The sequence below is a fragment of the Trichechus manatus genome, unplaced genomic scaffold, assembly GCF_000243295.1.
Source record: "Trichechus manatus latirostris isolate Lorelei unplaced genomic scaffold, TriManLat1.0 scaffold00038, whole genome shotgun sequence".
Taxonomy (NCBI): Eukaryota; Metazoa; Chordata; class Mammalia; order Sirenia; family Trichechidae; genus Trichechus; species Trichechus manatus.
The window spans coordinates 10,670,513-10,691,047 of NW_004443974.1; the positions used below are offsets into that span (position 1 = coordinate 10,670,513).

Genomic DNA, 20,535 nt, shown 5'->3' on the forward strand with positions numbered 1-20,535 from the left:
AGTAGCATGCAAATGAGCAGAATGTCCTTTTCTCTTAGAATGGTGCTCCCGGAGAGACACTACTGAATTGGCTTACTCAGGAACGAACGAGTGAAACTAGTTCATCTTTAGTTCATTCTCTGGTATTACTGAAACCAAGCTTGGCACAAGACCCCGAAGCAAAAGAAAAAAGAAAAATCAAATGATGTCAAGGGAATACAAGTGCAATAACACCCCTATTTTTGGCTCTTAGAGCAAACAAGAAAAGTCAGAACCAGAAAGACTGCAAGTTAGAGTACACAGGATTAGATAGAGTTTGACTGAATATTCTGACCACTATGTGATATTGAGCAGAAGTGACGTGCTGACAAATCAGAAGCTTCTTCGGGATCCTGGAATGCTTCAAGGTCCTTATCATGCACATCAGTTATTAAATAGCACAGGGGAATCTCTGGATATTTGTGCCTCCTCATTTAGATGTAATACAACTTACTGTTTTATTTTTAACTACTCGTTAGCCAACTTTAGGATAGCCAGCATAGTGAAGCAGTAAATAAAAGACAAAGAGAATCATGACATATGATTCACTTATGAAATTCTGTGCCTCATTCTTTGTCATACATACTTTATTTTTCTATAGTTAACCCCATTGTGGACCCACTATTTTGTGCTGTTTTTGTTTGTTTGTTTTTACCAGGTTTCATATAGACCAGGCTTCCCTTATCTAGACAGAGCCCCATAACTGTTACTTTAATGAAGCAGGTAGATTCCATTGTGCAGTATACTTTTTTTTTTTTTATGTTCTTCTTACTTTTGGAAATTGGGTTGCTTTTAGTTGTTTGTTATTATGGGTATAGGCTAATAACCGTAATAGCTAATATTTACCATATATTTACTGTATGCTAACCTCTATGAGTACACAGACAGTAAATGCATACTAAATACTAGCTATTATGGTCATTTGCTAATACATGTAATAACAAACAACTGAAAGCAACTCAGTGTCCAAAAGTGTATGTATGCTAACCTCTATGAAGCAACATTATGATAAACGGAGAAAATCTTGAAGTTGTCAAGGATTTCATTTTACTTGGATCCATAATCAACACCTGTGGAAGCAGCAGTCAAGAAATCAAACAATGCATTGCACTGGGCAAATCTGCTGCAAAAGACCTCTTCAAAGTGCTAAAACACAAAGATGTCACTTTAAGGATTGACCCAAGCCTTTGAGTTTTCAGTTGCCTCATTTGCATTTGAAAGCTGGACAATGAATAAGGAAGACCAAAGAAGAGTTGGTGCTTTTAATTATGGTGTTGGTGAAGAATATTGAATATACCATGGACTGCCGGAAGAATGAACAATCTATCTTGGGAGAAGTACAACCAGAACGCTTAGAAGCCAGGATGGTGAGACTTCATCTCACATGCTTTGGACATGTTATCAGGAGGGACCGGTCCCTGGAGAAGGACATCATGCTTGGTAAAGTAGATGGTCAGCAAAAAAGAGGAAGACCCTCAATGAGATGGATTCATACAGTGGCTACAACAGTGAGCTCAAACATAGCAATGACTGTGAGGATGGCACAGGACTGGGCAGTGTTTGTTTCCGTTTTACACGGGGTCGCTATGAATCAGAACCAATGCTACAGCACCTAACAATAACAACAATCCCTGTGATACTTTATATACTGTTGTTGTGTGCTGTTGAGTTGATCCCAGCTCCTAGTGACCCTATAGAACAGAGTTGAACTGCCCCATAGGGTTTTCTAAGCTGAAATCTTTACGGGAGCAGATCACCAGGTCTTTTCTTCCATGGAGTGGCTGGTGGGTTCAAACCACTGACCTTTCAGTTAGCAGCTGAGTGCTTACCCATTGCGCCACCAGGGCATACATAGTGGGTTTCTTTTAATCTTCAGATGACCGCTATTTGGAGATAGATATTATCATACCTATTTCACTTATGAGAAAACTGAGGCACAGTAACTACTTAGGGATTAACAAATTGTCCAAGGTTACACAGAGTGTGACTCTGGCCACACTTTTAACCACAGTGCCACACTATAATAGCATGTGTATAAGCTCCTTTTACAGACAGATTTTAAGTATGTATGCAGCGGTTGGAATTTTTGGTAACCACTTAATTGAGATATAATTTACATACCCTACAATTTGCCCATTTAAAGTGTTCAATTCAGTGCTTTGTAGTATATTCAGAGTTGTGCAACTATCACCACAGTCGATTTTAGAACATTTCATCACCCTGAAAGCTTCTCCCCCATAACTGGGATGTGTCATTTGCTGCACCAAGGACATTCTAAGGTCAGGTCCTGGGTTTTCTACCAGGTGCCTTGTCACACAAGGAGGGTGGATTTAGGGTGGCCGCTTCATTTCAGTCATACGGTCATTTCCTGGAACCTTTACCCAGAGGACAGATCCCAAACTGACCAGATAAACCTTGTGGTCAGCTTTGTGAAGTTTGAGAGCATTTAAGGCCCTGGTTTTCTAAAGTCAGCCAAAAATATAAGATACCTACAATTAATTTGAAATACAGTTTGTTGCAATCCATATAGCGCTTAAAAATGGGAAGACTGTTTGTGTTAGTAAAGTGCTGTGTATTTTCTCTGTTCATTAGCATGACTGAACACATTTCTATTGACTATGTATAATATGTTTACTTAAAATTAGGCCTGCTTAAGCATGTGTAATTAGTGTCTCCATTTCCTACCCCGAGTTCACTGTAGACGGAGGACTGCAGCCAAGAGCAGCATGGCAAAAACAAGTCAAATACCTGCATTTTAGTTTACTTTGAGGAAAAGTTTATCTTATTCACACTTTCAAAGGCCTGATCTTATCAACTAATAATTTAATTTTTGAAGGTGCAGGGTTGTTATGGACTTTTCCCTCCAGGATACCATCCCTGCCTTGTTAGATACAAGGGGTATGGATTCAGGACGTTATTATTCACAGCTTGTAGATCTGATCAGACCCTCAGACTTTTCACCTGTGAAAAGAAACCACAAGGTTTCTGAAAAACCGCCACCAACAACAACCACAACTCCCCCCGTTCCCCACCGCCAAAAAAACAAAATAAAACAAAAACCCACTAGCAACAAAATAATACCAATGATTCTAATTTCTTTCTTTGTAAAATCATCAAGACCAGCAGGTAGGACTACACTTCCCCTTCTCATTCCACTCTTTGATTTGAATGTACTGTTGAGTCAGTTGTGTTAGCTTTTTGCCTATTTCCTGCCCCAGAACTGGAAGCTCTTAAAAGTCAATACCAAACACTAAAATAAATTGTGTGTTAGAGGCTTACTTCTAATAATGATGATAAGAACACTCATAGCTATTCTTTATTAAGCACTTACTGGGAGCCCCTGGGTGACACAAATGGTTAAGCAGTCAGCTACTAACTAAAAGGTTGGTAGTTCGAATCCATCCAGAGGTGCCTCGGAGGAAAGTCCTGGTGATCTACTTCTGCAAATTTATAGCCATTGAAAACCTTATGGAGTGCAGTTCTACTCTGAAACACATGGAGTCGCTATGAGTCAGAATCAACTCGGCAACAACTGGGCTGATGTACTATGTGCTAGGCATCAGGCTAAGTGAACCATATGTGTTGTCACATTTAACCCTCCCAGCATCGCTGTGGGGTGGGGCTTCACCAACTCCTTTACAGATAATGAAACAGGCTCGGAGAAATTAAGTAACTTGCCTAAGGACACAGTGTCAGAAAATGGTGAAGCTGGGATTTCAAGTGAGATTTGTCTGATTCATGTGAATGACTGCAGTTTAAAAACACAAACGAACCAACAAAAACCATTTTGTTGGTCACTATTGGAAGCTGTTATGATACCAGCTTATTACTCTAAAACTTGATAAGAAAAAAGAATCACACATTTATTCTTCTTTTCCTGTACAAATTATTTCAGGGAGACCAAATTGATGAAGAAAAGTGTGTGTGTGTGTGTGTGTGTGTGTGTTTTTTTTTTTTTTTTTAATAGAAGAATTCCAGCTAATAAATGCAGGAGAAATGACAGAATTTAAAAATTGCCATTTTGCAACCTTTAATGAAATTATGGATCTAGGCAGTAGTCATTAGGGAGTGAGAATACCGTTCAGAGAAAGGTTATTGGGGCACCTTATAACTGAGGGGCTGGGCCGAGACTGCCAGAGCCCGCCAGGAATGGCACAGCTGGACTCCATGCCATAGGAAGTAAACGAATCGCCTGTGAAGTGTTTGTTCCTAAAACATCTCACCTGAATCTAATCAAACCTTTAGCTCTAAATGCCAGTTTACAGGAAATAAACAGGGGAATGACCCAATTTCTCCAGCCTATCAGTGCCCTGCAGAAAAAAGGAAGGGAGAGAGGTTGTTAAAGAATAAAGGGATTTAAGAACTGTAACTACAAAGTGCAGTACATAGACATTGCTTGGATCCTGATAAACCAACAGTAAAATGACATTGTTGGATGGTATTAAGGAATTTTTGTTCATTATGTTTGGAATGATAATAAATGGTGGTCATGTTTAAAAAGTTGTCACAGATGCCTACTGAGATATTTATGGGTGATGTGACTTCGTTGTCAGGGATACATTTTAAATACTCTGGCAAAAATAAAGAGAGCAGGGGGAGAAATGAAAACAAGCTTGTCCATTGTTGATAATTGTTGAAACTGGATGATGGGAACATGTAGTTTTATTATACTGTTCTCTGTTTTTTTAGGTATGTTTAAAATTTTTCTACGATAAAAGTAAAAAAAAAAAAAAAAAGTCCATGTGGTAAAATGTGTAACTACTCAGGACCCAGGGTATAGATATCTGATGACTTGAGCAGTGAGCAGAGATTTTGGTCTTGGCTTTTGGAAGCAAGGCCCGTGGGTTTGTTGCCAGATCGCTTCTCCTTGCAGAGGTGTATGTACTCCTGGGAGCCCCTTCTTGGCAGGGGATGTTTGGAGTCAGGTCCTGACTGATGCCCACTCTGTAATGGCAGCCTGTCCACTGTGGCTTCGAGGAAGGCAGGAGGGGTAGAGCCCAACTCTCTGTCAGGTGACCTGGATGACCAGTCACTTCCACTGCCAAGAAGGCAAGGTGATAGGGAGCCATCATGTTCAGAAGTTAAGATTTTGGCATCTCTGGAAGTCTAATACCGTTTCTGTTGTCTTTTTCTTCAGAGGAGGTGGCTTTTAGAAAGAAGAGGCTGTGCATTAAATTTATCCCACGGGATTCAACTGAAGCTGCCATCTGTGACATTCGAATCATGGGCCGGACCAAGCAGGCACCTCCTCAGTACACCTTTATTGGGTAAGTCTTAATAACAGATTTCATTTGATTCCCTGTACTGAGAACCTTCAGTCACTCCTGGGACAAAGCCGTTAGAATTTCAGTGAGACTCAAAAGGGTCTTGGCGATCTGCCCCTCATCAGTGTTTCCGGCTCTTGCTTTCGTTGCTGCCCTTCCCGCTTATGTTGCAGCCGGTCCAAAACGCCAGGCTTTTGACCTCCCTGTACCTTTGTTCATGCTGTTTGCCCCTTCTAAGGGCCTTTCCTGCCCTTTGTTCTTCTGAGTATTCATCTTCCAAGCTCCTCTGGAGCCTTCCTGGATACCTCAAAGCCAAGGTATTCTCTTTGCGATGCTACTGCACCTCAACTCCGCACCCTGTGTGTTTATTCACCCACTTAAACGTTATGGAACACTTATTATGTCCTGCTGGACTGAAGACATTGGATATGGTGGTGAGGAAGGCAAACAAGGATCCTTCTCTCATGGAGTTGATGTTCTAAAAGGGACAGACAAGCAATAAACAAGAAAATAAATGAGATAGTTTCATATAGTGGAGAAAATGGAACACAGCAATGGAGTGGGAGCTACTTTTAGCTGGAGTGGTCAGGAGGGTGACCTTTGAGCAGAAACCTAAATGTCAAGAGGAAACCAGCCATGCAGACATTTGAAGGCAGAGCTTTCTAGGTAGAGGAGAAGTGCAAGTTTAAAAGTGGGAATGAGTGTGGAATTTTTAGGAAACAGAAAGCAGACCAGTATGGCTGGGGTGAGCAAGCAAGGCAAAGAATGTCAGGAATGAGGGGTTTACCTTGTGGGACATGGTAGCAGTTTGGATTTTCTTCCAAGTGCACTGGAAAAGTATTGGAGGGTTCTAAGGAAGAAACATGAGTATTAAATGATTACGTGATAATTCCTTGTATACTTTTTGGTCTGATATTTGTCTTCCCTGATGAGCAGTGAACTGCTGAGGGCTGGGCCCCTGCATATCTTGTTAACCCTGTATACTGAGCCAAGAGTCTCGTACTTAGCAGCTTCATAATACTAAGTATGAGGACACTCAGCCTATCATTTTAGGCTCTTTTGATTGTAAGTGACAGGAAACTCAACCTAGACTGGCTTAAACAAAAGAAAGAATTTGTTGGCTGATATAACTGAAGAATTCAGGGGAGGAGACAGGATCAGCTTCAGGTGTGGCTGGATTTAGGCGCTCAAAGGACATCACTAGGATCTAGTTTCTCTATCTCTACCTCCTTGCTCTGATTCTTCTGTGTTGACTCTGTTCTTGGACATGTTCTCCCCTAGTGGGAGCACGGTAGTATGTAGCTTTTCATATTTTTCATTCAGGTTCAAGTCCAAGGAGAAAGAGCAAGTCTACGCTCCTGATAGTTCAAAGAAAAGTTCTGAAATTCAGTCTCATTCTTGATTGCTCCAGCTGGGGTCGCGTACACCCTGAACCGGTCACTGTTATCCGGAAAATGTCATTCCTAGTCACCCAGGCCTGAACTGGAAATAGAGTCAGCTCCATTGGAACTCACGGATTCAGAATGAGGGAGGTGGCTCCCCCAAAAATATACAGGAAGGAGTAAAAAGAATCAGAAGTGGGGTGAATGGATGCTGGACATCCAAAAGATAACAGATTTCACCATACTCGGTAAACTGACGTTTGAGTCTGTCATATTAATCAGTGTGGTAGCTGGCGTTTTGGCCCCCTCAACTGTACACCTCCTTCCCAGGCTGGGCTTTCCAGGCATCACATTTGTCACGGTGGATTCCCAGGGATGCATTCTCCTACTTGGCTTTTGAGGTCGGCATCCTGGATCTGGTTCATGCTCTGTTTTGCTTCTTGTTCTTTTGAACCTTAGAGCCTCCTCTTTACTCTAAAAGCCAGAGTTGTCTTATACTAGACACAGTCCAGGCAATGGACAAGAGCTGTAGTGTTTTCTTGAAGCAGCATGGGCGCAGGTATCACAGAAATAGAGATTATTTTCATTGTGGTTGGTGCACAGCAGTTTCTTTAGATTCTTCAGCTATGGAATCTGAATGCTCTGTATCAGGATTCTGTGGTTCTTAAGAAGAGCTCTATGATTATTCCCTTCCTACATGCTCAAAAAATGCTGTTTTACCGCGTTGTTTAAATTATGTAAACAGGATTACAGGAGTAGGAAATAATTAAGAGAATAACCATACTTCAGGTACCTTAGAACTAGCAGTTTACATACAAATAGTAGAAACCAGCAGTTTAATCATGAACTTTTAAAGTCTAATTTCAATTATTATGTGTATTTTTAATTACAAACTATACTGCTTTAAAAGATTTATTTTTTAAACAATTTAAAATCCTAAGGAATAGATTTTTACCATGTATTTCTTGATAATCAAAGCTAGAATCTTTTTTTCTTTTGTATCATTTTGAAAAGGTTGATGAATAAAGTATATTTTTGTTTCATCTTGGTGCAAAAATTTTTTTCCAAAGGAAGACAATTCCGGTGTTATTTTTAAGTAAGAAAAGAGAATTCAGTATTCAGGAGTCTAAGTCACTTATTCTTAAAAATGGGCACAGTTCCACATGTTACTTTGCAAGGGTTGGCATGTCAGCTGGAGGAGACAGAAACCTCAGGTTAAGAACGGCTCCTCCAAGATCTGACATCCTGGAATCATGACTAAGATACGGTGAAATCAGAGAAGCTGATTGGAGTCAGTCATCTCTAAGTCGTAGCTGTGGTTTTAGAATAGTTCTTGCAGTGTACAGAGCAGCTTACTAGAAGCGTCCACAGAATAAATCTATTTTCATGTTTTGAAGAGATGATATCCCTTTATATCAGATCGCAAAGATCCAGTTCTATGGGGCAGTTGAGAAGTTGAAAACTAAAATAACCCTGTTACCATTCTGAAGAATGTACCTGCCTCATAACAAGACTGTGTGGTCTAGGGCGGGGCTGTGGAGGGGCTATCTATACTAAAGAGCCCAACGGGACATCTGTGAGGCCCTTTCACGTCTGCTCTTGTTGACGTGGCTGCTGAGGTATGTATGTGCCTGGGGCTTTGTGATGATGTCCCCCAAACACAGCAGGGGATTTGCTGACCCTGCGAATGAGGCCAGTTTAGGTGACATCTCAGTTTTAAGGGGCTGTATCCTGAAATGATAGGTCCTTGGGTGGCACAAACAGTTTGCGCTCAACTACTAACCTACCCACCTAGCCACTCTGTGGAAGAAAGGCCTGGCGATCTGCTTCTGTAAAGATTACAGCCAAGAAAACCCTATGGAGTAGTTCTACTCTGTAACACATGGGGTCACTATGAGTCAGAATCAACTTAACGGCAATGGGTTTAGTTTTTTTGGTTTGGATCCTGAAGTGGGAGCACATTGTCGAGTAGTGTGGGCCTAATTCTTCTCGTGGTTAAAAACCAGGCATACGTGTCTGTCAGTCCATTGCCATCTGCCTCACCCTAATTACACAAAGGATTTGAAGTGGATTACCACATTAACACCTACAATGAAGTGGTAAAGTAAAAAGAATTTAAAAAATGAGAACCAAGGAAATGTCAGTAGGAATAGGAAGGCAAGCTCTGTGGTGGGTGAAGATGGCTGTGTCGTCGAGTCCTGCTTCATTGAGAGAGTCGCCCTCACATTAGGCTCTGAACCATGGCACCCAGAGTACACAGGGAGGTAATGTAACTCATCTTGCACAGGCAAGAATTGATTCCCTGGTCTTTGAGTCTGTGACTCTTTTAAATGAGTTGGTTTGCTTTGTCACTCAGGTGAATGCTTTGTGTTAAATAGCACCATAAAGATTTCTCTTTTCTCCTAAAGGGAACTGAACAACATGGGGATCTGGTATCGAATGGGCAGAGTGCCAAGAAATCATGACTCATCTCAACCCACAACGCCTTCCCAGTCATCAGCTGCTTCCACCCCAGCCCCCAACCTTCCCAGGTGAGGCCTTGCCATTGGTTCCCTGTGCTGTTACTTATGTAACAGAGCTATGTGGCCTGGAGTCCTACTGTGTAACATTTTAGAACACCTCCACTTAGTATTTGCAGCATATAGCTGAACAATTGCATAAGCAATGTATCTTTAGAGGAGATTTTTAAAAATCCAGTTAGAAACTTTTGTAGTACATGAATTTACAGGCCATTCTATATTCTATTTTGTACATATTCTGCGGGCCCCTATAATAGCAGAATATGCAGCCTAAAACTGACTATTCCAAAGAGCTTAGCACTGCACACAGATGCATACTTTGTAGCCATGTAGTTGGGATCACAGGTCTTAAGAAGGTAGAATTCCTCCTCTGCCTCAACCAGCATCTTATTTGAAACCCAAGAGGGTTAGTGAGTATTTATGTTCATTGTCATATTGTTTCTCTTCCCGGTGAGCCAGAAACTATTTAAGAAATAGATGTTTTGGGTATGAGAGAATAGCGAGACTTTTTCAGGAGATACTAGTTTTATTAATTATTTCCACAAAGGCACTTGGATAAGCAAACTGGCTTATCTCTGCAACTGATTGCCATTGTAATAAAGGTAGTAATGGTTTCTACATTTTTGCAGAAAGCAGATGGTATGAAAAATCCTGTCATAAAGAACCTGTAGTAAATAAAGAACCTCTGCATCACCAGTAGTAAATTGAAGACAAGGAACAAACAGCACTGATAGATTAAGTTTGAGAAAGGGATTTAAAAAGTAAATAAAATAAGTAGGAATTGGTGAGACAGCATCATTTGGGGATTGACGTGAGAATGGATCTGAAAGCGTCCACGTAGGGGAATAGAGAATAGCAGAATCTGTCAGGAATGGACGCAGTCAACGGTGCCCTCCTCCTCTGGCTGCACACACCCACACCCTGCCCTCAGAGAGGTGACAAGGAGACAGTTACGTTGCACGGGCTCTCCGAGCTCTGTTTCTCTCCACACAGCATCGCATCGTCCTCACTCGAAAGAACACCACTGAAATGAGCCTGCTGCTCAGAGGGCTCTGTCCTTTGGGACATCCCCCTATAAAAACAATCTGGTCCTTGTCATGACAGTTTCACAAACCAAGAGTGGTTTTTAAAGTTAACTACCCCTGGAACCACCCGAAACTTTAGAAGTCCTTTCAGTTCCACTTTGGTATGAAAAGGTATGAATAGCTGTGAGCTTCCCAGGGATGCAGATTTGAGCAGCTGAGTGTCTTTGTTGTGCTCAGGAGTGTGAGCACAGCTCAGTTCCACACCTGCTCATTCTTTCTCATGGACCAAGAGCACTGTCATAGCTGTGTGCTGATGATGTGCTGAGGCTCATCATCACCTGTGCTCGGGGTCAGCCGAGGTCCATCACCTGTGTTGGGGTCAGCTCAGGCCCATCACCTGTGCTGTTTGTTCCTTGTCTTCAATTTACTACTGGTGATGCAAAGGTTCAGTGCAGGTCCATCACCTGAGCTTGGAGTCAGCTCCGGTTGGGGCTCAGTGGAGAAGCCAGAAGGCCTCCCAGAGGATTGGTTGTCCTGGACATCGGAAAGAGTTCTTGTTGCCTTTAAATAGTTACAGCTGCCCCCTGTTGACCTTCTATGATCTGGAATGGCAGAAATGAGTACCATCTCCAGGCAGGCTTTAACATTCTGTCAGAGAGAGAAAGAACAGTTATTCTCTCAGGTAAAGCAAGGACAGTGATCTCCCCAGAAGCTTGCTATGAGAAGGAGGGTCACTTGCAGCTGAAGGGAAAGGGCCCGAGAACACCAGGCCAGTGGAGCAGGGCCAGAACTGGAGGGTAGTGCATCAGAAGGAAGTGTTCATAAGACATATATTTTATAACCTCTTGTTGTATAGTTTATGGTTTACAATGGCTGCAAGGAAATTGGATCAGTTTTGTTTTACTTGCCAAATAAAACAAATGTCAAAATAGTCAATATAAAATGTATTCTAATTTGGCTGAGTTAAGTCAGCCAGTATGCAGTAGGATAATTGAATGTTACATTAATGCTTCCCAGTAAAAACCACTTGTCTGTCCCAAGCTGTCCACTCTCACTGTGCTGGTAATTTACAGGTAGTGTGCACACCTCTGTAAGGCTCCTAATTCATCAGGGTTTTTTTTTTTTTTTTTTTTTTTGGTATTGTTTTCCTATGTAGTATCTTAGATTTTTTGGAAAAAAAAAATAAAATTCTGACTACTTATTCAAATTTTCCATTGGAGATTTATGAAATGATGAGTATGTTATTTTATTCCTTGAGGCTTCAGGTCTCTGTAAACTCTCCCGGAACAGAATCCAGCACCCCTCTCCCTAGTGCTGAGCCTCTGGTGATGCTTGTGTTGGTGATGCTGGTACCTGGTATCTGTAGTGGGCCTGGGTTTCCAAAAGTCCTCCAGTTTCAAATAGTTTGCCTCCGCCCCATTCATATCAGTGCATTGTCAGATCCTTGTATTTAGAAAATATGGTCTCTGTCCATCTGTCCCACATAGCTGAAATCAGAAGCAGACTGTAGAGTACATGAGGCAGATGGTTATAAGAGAGGGCACACTGGCTGGATTACACTGTGGTCCCACCGCCAGCTCGCAGACCAGGCTGCCACTCAGCACCTCTGTGTTTTCAGCTGGGGTCACGCCTTCTTCCCTGAGCCTTCTGGAATGTGTGTTCCTTTCCTGTCGGTTCTTTTCATGGGCAGTGCTCAGAGTTTGGCTTGTCTGGGGATCTACGTCTAGCCCTGACTCCTGGCAGCCGGAGTGTGGTTTCCTGGTTCATGCTTACCCCACGGCCGTCTGCCACTGCTGCCAGGGTCCAGGCAGAGCATCTTCCTTGCCTTCTGTGTCCACCTATGGGCCGTGCTGTTGATGAAGCTGCAGTCACGAGTTCAGTGTCAGGTGGGAACTGAGCAGCAGTGCGTAGAGAGGGACTGTGGTCACAGTCCTAGCCTGATACGTCTTCCCACAAGTGTGGGCCATTTGGGTGATACCTGGGTGTGTTGTGGGCAGAGCAAAGGCAGGGGAGGTGGGCACCCCTCTGCTAAAGTCCTGCTCTCCCTTCCTTAGGTCTGTCTCGTCTCTGAACCCATGACCTCATCTGCAAAATGAGACTTATACTCTTCCCTTGAAGAGTTGATGTGGGGATTGGATGAGAAAACGTGTTTACCGCACCTCATACCACATGTGCTGTCAGCCAAAGCAAGTTATTTTCTTTTATAGATTAAATGCAAATCAAGCTTTTTTGAAATATGAAGTCCTGTGGTGAGTGTGATTTTCCTGAGACTGGTGAAAAGTCATTCTCTTTAAATGTTACCCTTAGATTTCTGTCTCATCAGCCCACTCCCACTCAATGCTCAGCTTCCATGGAGTCATGAGGATAACACAGTCCTTTCAGAGAGGCTGTTTTCTTCTGTCTGCTATTCAGTGTCTTCTTACCCAGTAGATTGCAAAAATCTTCCATCTGGTCTTGTCCACTTCCAACTGTCTCCACCCATCTGCAAATCTGACCTCGGCACTCCCCTGCTTAAAATCCTCAGTGGCTTCCCATTCCCCGTAGGATAAAGGCCGGGCTCCTCAGTAAGGCATATCGAGGTCTTGACGTCCAGCTCGCCTGATTTCTTTCATCTTCTCTCTCAGTCTCCAACCTTAAACTTTAGGCCGTAGCTGAACCCGTGGGAACTGCCTCCCCGCTTTCTGTTTCACATTCCTGTGCCCTTGCTTATGTTGATACTTGTGCATTAAATGTGCCCTGCACCCCTGTCTGACTCACTCCGATTCACCCCTGAGATTTCAGCTCAATGACCCCTCTTCCGGGAAGCCTCCCTTGAAGCCCTTGGGACTGTGTCTGTGCTGCACTCTCCTCTTTGAGCACGACTCTGTCATTATGGTTCACGTTATGCTGTGGTCATCTCTGTGTCTGGCTCCTCTCCCGGACAGAACTCCTTGAAGGAAGGGACTGTGTCTTGCTCCTTGTTGTCTCTCCGTGCCCAGCCCAGATCCAGGCATATATTTGGTTTACAACAAAGCCTTCTCAAATAGATGAGCACCCTGTGCCGCAGCCACTCCAGATTACTCCCAAGTCCCTGAGCACCCTGTGGGTCTTTCTCGTTATGAGAGTCATTCAAGCTTGTAGACGATTCAAAGAATATAGAAAATAATGAAAAGGTAGAAATTCCATCTCCAGTGAGCAGATTTTCATAACATCATGTTATATTTCCTTCAAGTCTTTTTTCTGTACACTTTTTACATTGTTGTTAACTGGAAGTCAGCCCCTGACTCATGGCAATCCCGTGCATAATGGAGCAAAACGCTGCCTGGTCCTGCACCATCCCCATGATCAGTTGCAGATTGGACCATTGTGATCCATCAGGCTTTCATTGACTGATTTCTGGAAGTAGATTGCCAGGGCTTTCTTCCTAGTCTGTCTTAGTCTGGAAGCTCCACTGAAACCTGTTTAGCATCATAGCAACACACAAGCCTCCACTGACAGATGGTTGCTGGCTGCACATGAGGTGCATTGGCTGGGAATCGACCCTGGGTCTCGCATGGAAGGCAAGAATTCTACCACTAAACCACCAATGCCTCTCAACGTTTTTTACATAGGTGATATTACATTGTATAATAGTAGGTTTGTGTTTTGCTGGTTTTTTTCTGTATAATATTAACCATAAGCATAAGAAACACTCCCTAAAATGTGGCCTGTGTGGACATAGGGATCAAGTTGCTAGCGCCAAGGCTAGAGTGGGAGTATGGTGATCCAGCGCCCTCTACTGACCAAACTTGGAAGTGGCTGGGAGAAATGGGGTGCTGGTTTCTGAGCAATTGGCGGCAGGCCACATTCCCTGCAAATCCTCAGGACTGGAAAGGTACAGGGGAGGGGCCAGTATCAGACGTTGCCTGCCTTCTTTTAACTTCTGCCTCAAAAGCTAAAACTTTATCCTGCCTCCCTTACTTAGGTTGTCGTACATATTTCAAAGAATTCCCTGGCATTTTTTGGAGAGCTGTTATCCCCAGCTTTATTTCAGACTAAAGGGGCATTCGGTCGACCTTTTGAGAGCAGGTGGGTCATTACCTAAGGACCTCACGGACCTAGTAGAACTGCTTTCTCTTTCCAGAGGCCCAGAAGCAGGTACTGCTTCTAGGAGCAAGCACTTCCTGCTTGTTTCCTTCCTGATGTTGCTTCTTGAAAATGTTTGTGGTAGAACTGGATGTGGTGGGGTCCTTTGAGAATGGACCAACACCCCTTGGCCATAACTGGTGAATTGGACACAGTGTTTGGAGAAGTTCATGACAAAAGGCGGGATAAGATTTGGTAGAGCTCTTTCTCCTAATTTGATGAATCTTTATCGCACACACATACATCTCATGCACATCTCTTGACAGTTTCTAAGTGAAGAAGGGCTTGCCATTGCTTCCAGGTGCTTGGAGCTTCTGTGTTCCCTCTGAGTAGGGGGCTGTGATGCTGCCCCATCCTCTGCCCATTGGCTTCATGCACAGCACCTCTGACAGTTTGGCATGAACCTCCATCAGCAGGAGGGGGCTGGCCTGGTGGCTGAGGCACTGTCCCATCCCCGCGTCTCTCTCCGGGCTGGCTTCAGCTTTGTAAGTCAGCCTTGTGTGAGCAGACTGTAGGGTCGCTCATCGGGGTTTCCTGATTGTGTTCCATGGAGCTGCCATGGAGCAGAGGTGGAGGTAGAGGAAGCCGCTTCCTGGCTTCAACCAGAGCAGCCCTTCACTCCTCTCTTACACCGGGTCTCACGTATGATTATGCTGGGAAGGAAAGGTCCTGCTGCTGCCAGAACAAAGGTTTGGAAAAGCTCTGGAAGTCAGGTGGAGTCACAAGTGCCTGAGCACCAGTACCCCAGGAGTGTGGACAAGTGGATGGTTCTGTGTCATCCCAGGAGGAGGCCCCTGGTGGACTGCTGCCGCTGGCTTGCTGAACAGTGGAATCATTGGCTTGATAAAGACATCAGAGGCATGCTTATCAAATTTGCAGATGACACAGAGTCATTAGGGAGAGCTGATGTGCTGAATGACAGAATCAATATTCTGCATCTCCTCTACTCTCTAGAATACCCAGCTGGAGCCAAGAGATGAAAGGTGATGGGTGTACATGGAAGGGGCCCCACTGAGGTACAAGAAATCAATTGCACAAGAACCCAGTCGAGGAACCCTGGCTTAGCAGCGGTTTGTGTGAAGTGATAAGGATGGTTATAAATTAGGTTATGTTCAATGTGGGCCTGGAATGCATAGCGGGGGGCAGCCGACGAGACGGTGTCCTGCACCTGTCAGGTACACTGGGAGGATCATGTCCTCTGTCGAGCACCGCCTTGTAAGAGGTACCTGAATTATGTGCTGAATCTGAGTGTGTGGAATCATTGAGTTTTGACCTGAGTAGAGTCAAGGTAGCTAGCTTCAGATGTTTAAATGGTCAGTATGCAGAAGAGAGAGTAGAAATGTTTCGAGCGGGTGAGGGTGCAGGAACTCCAGAAGACAAGATTAGATCAGGTGGACTTGGTTTTAACATTAAAAAGTAATAAAACTTTCCAAAGATAAAAATTCTGTGGCTTTGAAGAAGCTGACGTAAAGGGTAATGAGCTCCCCACTGTTGGAGGTATTCAAACAACCTTTGGATTTTTCAGAACTTCAGTGGAGTTGGAGTAAGTTAGTGCTGCTTCCTAGTCCAGTTGCCATTGAGTCAACTCATGGCAACCCCACGTGTGTCAGAGTAGAACTGTATTCCAAAGGGTTTTCAATGACTGGTTTTTCAAGAGTAGATCACTGGGTCTTTCTTCTGAGGTACCTGTGGGTAGACTTGAACTTCCAGTCTTGGTTAGCAGTGAGCACATTAACCATTTGCATTAGTCAGGGACTCCAGTGCTTCTTGAGCCTTATTTTAAAAATGTGGCATATTCCCAGCCCCCACCCTCAGAAATTAGGACTCAGGGACCTCCATGTTAGTGCCATAGACACCTTGTCAAGGGTGATTTAAGGTACCCCAGTGGGAAGGGTGGGTGTAGAGCAGTGGCGTTTGTCACTGGGGCTTGTTTAAACTGCTTTCAGTGCTTCATCTGACTTGTAGCCATTACCTTCTGCCATTCACCAGTGTTGATGTTAGTGAAAGAGGGTTGGATAACCGTGGAGGAGCTGCTGTGAAACTCTCCTGGGAGGGCAACAAGAGGCGCCCCACCCCTCCGGAAGGCCTGGGATCCTCAGCAGTGCTGACATTGTGTCTGGGTCCCAGCGTTGGCATGCATGATCTGACAGCAAACTTTTTTTCTTTTCCCTTTCAGAGTCCATCTGAAATAAGTAGTCTAGACTCCAGAGTGCTGGAATTTCTAAGACATTCATGTTTATGTGGACACTGGGCTAGGGATATCCTAGAAAATCTGGGACGTGTGGTTACAGTGGCTACACTCTGCCCTTCTGTCAGTCTAGAGTGTTGAGTTTTGTGCGCCATGGTCCCAAAGGAGAAGCTGCCACCCAAACTGCCTCCCACAGACTTCAGGCCATGGGCACATGGGCACATCCTATGACCCTTCACTGATACTGACCTTCCCCTGGGAGGAAGTGTGTCTTCCCACCCAGAGCCACAGAGCACACCGCTCCTTTCCCAGCTGGTGAGTCCTGACCAGTGGCTTCTGCCTGCAAGGTGCAGCCTCCCAGGAGCCTCTTCCAGGTGTCAGTCAGGGACCCCGAGCTTCCCTTATAAGGTGGTGTGGTGCTCCTTAGAATTGTTCAGTAATCTTCCAGTGATTTGTCAGCTTCCAGCAAGTTGTCAGTCACAGGTTCCGAAGTATGTTTCCTAGTGACAGACATAATTGTACTTAACTTTTTGCGTGGATGTTATCAATCTGTGACAGATACTCTGGGAAATGGGGCATTTTGATTGCAGAAGATCTGTCACATGCGTTTAGTCTTCCTCCCAGGGACACCAGGATTCAGTCACAACTTTTGTATGTCGATGTCAGGTTTTGAGAACATAGATCCTTGCTGACCTCAAAAATCATTCCGTCACTCGTATCCCAGGGCTGTCATCTAAAAGGTTAATAGCTCTTCTTAAAGGAGAGAAAAATTATGATGCGGTGGTCGTACGCGCCCAAGCTCATCTGCCATCGCAGCCATTGTCAGAAGCCCACGGGTACCCTGTTTCCTCCTGGCCTCCCTGACCCCACCTTCCTGCCAGCCAGAGGATCAGCTCTACTGCTTCTTGATCAACTCACAAAATAAGTCAGAAATAGGGACTGGAGCCTTAGGTCACCAGCTAGAGTCCTCTTGTCTACACTGACAGCCTGAATCCTCAGGCTGCCTTCTGTCAGTTTTCAATTATAAGATGATCTTTGTAACACAGATTGCATCTGTTACCTGCCCTGTTGTTGCAGGACTGGAATGAGAGGCCCAAGAATTGCCCAGATCAGGGAGGTTGAGTTTTCCTTTTCCCATTCAGCTATTTGCCTCCCATTCTGACTAAGGCTTGTTGTTGGAGGCATTGGCCTGTGAGAAGGCCCAGCAGTTTCTACTCAGTGGTAATAAATAGGAGAAGGCTCAGCCCCAGCACCCACAGAACAAGAAGGAGGTAAGTGTTGGGGAGAAGTCCAGAGGGCTGGAGGGAATTCTATTTTTAGAGTTGAAAGCTGCGGCTTAATACATGGTTCATCATTTGTAAGAAGGGCTGTGTCCTGCAGGGTTGATTCCCATGATCCTTTTTTTTTCCCCCCGAATATGAAGAAATGGTGACATAGATTCTGAGCTCTACTTCCATAATTGTGACATAGATTTTGAGGTTCACTTCCATAGTGTCAAGAGATGGTTTAGGTTTGATGTTCTGGGAAAAGGGGCCTTAGGTCTTGTTATTCTGGTCATTACCTGTGGAACCTTGAAGCCTCTGCAGGTCACGTCCCAGGCATAACTGTGGGTCTGGCTTTACTTAGAATAATTTGATTTTCTTTTTCTTCACACTAAAACCACACACTTTTTTTTTCTTGTTGTTGTTATTGAACTCTGAAGATGGGACACACATTTTCATATCTTGCCTTGATGTGACACTCCTTTTAAGGTGAAGACTGTAATGCAGATTTTTTTTTGCACAGGAAGCAGCCTGAGCGGGTTGACAGGCATTAGCAATGTGCGTTTGAATTATCCCCACTCTGCCAGTGGTACCATCCACCTACTCCAGTTGGGGTACCAACAACCAGAGGGCATCTCAGAGAATAACCCTCGGGAGGAGTAGGACCTGGAGCACTACATCAAAGTTAGATTAGGGGTTAGGCTTCCTGGGGCTCAGGTATTATTTCATTTAAACACCCATGCTGATATTCTTTGTATATAACTTTAAAGCTCTAGGTTGTCTGCCATTCCATTGATGTTTTCAAACATGCACACATTCTTTCCTCAGTCTGAAAACTTCACTAGCTTTCTGTTGTCTCACCTGCTGCCCACATCATCTGACCCTCTACTTAATTAGGCAAGTCTCCTCATGGCTCCTGAGCATGTCCTCCTCATTCCAAAAGCATCTCTGGGTACCTCACCTCATGCCAACTCCTTCCCATCTGAAAGAGTTAGACTGGACTCCAGAATGCTAAGGATTGGTCCTGTCCACCCTCCAGACCTGTTGTAGCCCTCATCTCTTCCAGAAAGCCTGGCCCATGTTGCTTTCCCCCGTGCCTCTCCTCCAGTTGCCTGCACTGTACAGTTTGGCATTTCATATTTCCCTGTCTTTGCTACATGCACTATGTTTGGTCTTACTGACTAGATTTGCTAGCTTATGGATTCTCATGTTTTCTTTTTCTCCTTTAGAGCCTCAGAAAAGGCTACTTACACAGAAATAACAAATGATGGTATCGTTGCCACACTGTGCATTGAAATTTAGCAAGTATGTTCAACAGTGTTATGTCATTTGATACTCACAGTTAATGTTCAGTGAAAAATGTGTGGCCCAAAGATGGCAGAGACCTCTGAATTCCACGTGCCTGGCCCATGGTCAGCACCCAGAAAATAATTTTGCAGCTATAAAGTAAGTTGGTTTAGATGCATAGGACCAGGAATCATACATTATCCGTCTATTTGTCCATCCATCCAGCTATCCAACAGAGACTTACATTGCGTTTACTTGATGCCAGGCCCTGTTCCAAGTGCTTTCCAAATAGTAACTCATTTAGTCCTAAAAACACAGCTCTGTGAGTCGGGTACTGTTATCATCTCCATTTTAAGATGAATAAACTGAGGTCAAGCGGTTAAATTACTTGCCCAAGGCCACACACCTAGGAAGTGTCTGAGCTAGGATTTGAACCCAAGCAGCCTGATTCCAGAGCCCTTGCTTTCAGCTGCTAAATAGTAGCCGCTCAGAAACTGCTTGGTGATCATGTAGCATTTGAATCTCTGCTTTCTAGTTATGGACAGGCTATCTTTAGTTTGCAGAGGTATGTTCGTGGTCACAGCGTCACTGGTTGTGAGGCATTTCACTGGGGACACAGCCCACCCGGGAACCCCAGCTGTCATCACATGCATCTCTCCAAGCCCCTGACCTGCTTAATAGAGAACGACTTCCCAGAGCGAGCATGTGTGGGTGGGGGAGTGATGGGTGGTAGGGGAGCGGGTTGTTTTTCAGAGGCTCTTCTGTTCGGAAGCCGCCCAAACAGTCTGCATTCACACTCTTTCAGGGAGACATGCAAACGTTGGCTGGAGTCCAGTCCACTTGAGTTGTAGATAATGGCTGAGGAAAACATGTGGAGGCCATACGTGAGAGGGTCCCAGCTTCACAGATCTCCTCGAATGGCTTCAAAGCCGCCGATTAAGCAGGGTTACAAGCAGTTTGATTTATTCTGGTGATTATGAGGGTGGTGTGAAAGAGACCTACAGAGTGAGGTTATTTGAATATCTTCAAAATGCTTTTGAACAGATCTGTGACTGCGTTTGTCACAGAATCAAACTTAGTTCTGGTGTCAGAGTAATTTTGAAGGCGAAATTTCATTAGAATGCTGTTTGGTATTGTTAGATATGAATGATGAGTTTAGGCTGAGCAGTACACTTTTTGATATTAATTTTTAATATGGCTTCTTGGGAAGTCAGAGCTTCTATTTAATGAAGAATTGACTATTAGTCAATACAGCTTCCACCTCTGAGCGAGCCTTCCTTGCTTTCACTCTCACACATCAGATTTTGACAAGGTATTTGCTGCTTGTAAATGTGTGATCTTTGTAATTGTTGTGACTTTGTGAGTATCTTATTTTTCTTGGTGGTGATGATGGTTGTGTGTGCTTTTTTTTGGTCTCAAGAAGCAGGGTTATAAATGTGAAATTATTTCCTACTATGCCTGGTTCTCAAGTGTATGAGGGCTCTTT

At 44.0% G+C, this 20,535-nt stretch overlaps 1 protein-coding gene across 1 annotated transcript in view; it reads left to right on the plus strand.

Moving 5' to 3' along the window:
* Window positions 1-20,535, plus strand: part of MVB12B (multivesicular body subunit 12B) — a 173,089-nt gene that overhangs the window by 43,423 nt on the left and 109,131 nt on the right. Inside the window, exons 5-6 of the mRNA XM_023730753.1 lie at window positions 5,156-5,285; window positions 9,073-9,195. Coding sequence (XP_023586521.1) covers window positions 5,156-5,285; window positions 9,073-9,195 — 253 coding nt within the window. The remainder of the gene's footprint in view (window positions 1-5,155; window positions 5,286-9,072; window positions 9,196-20,535) is intronic.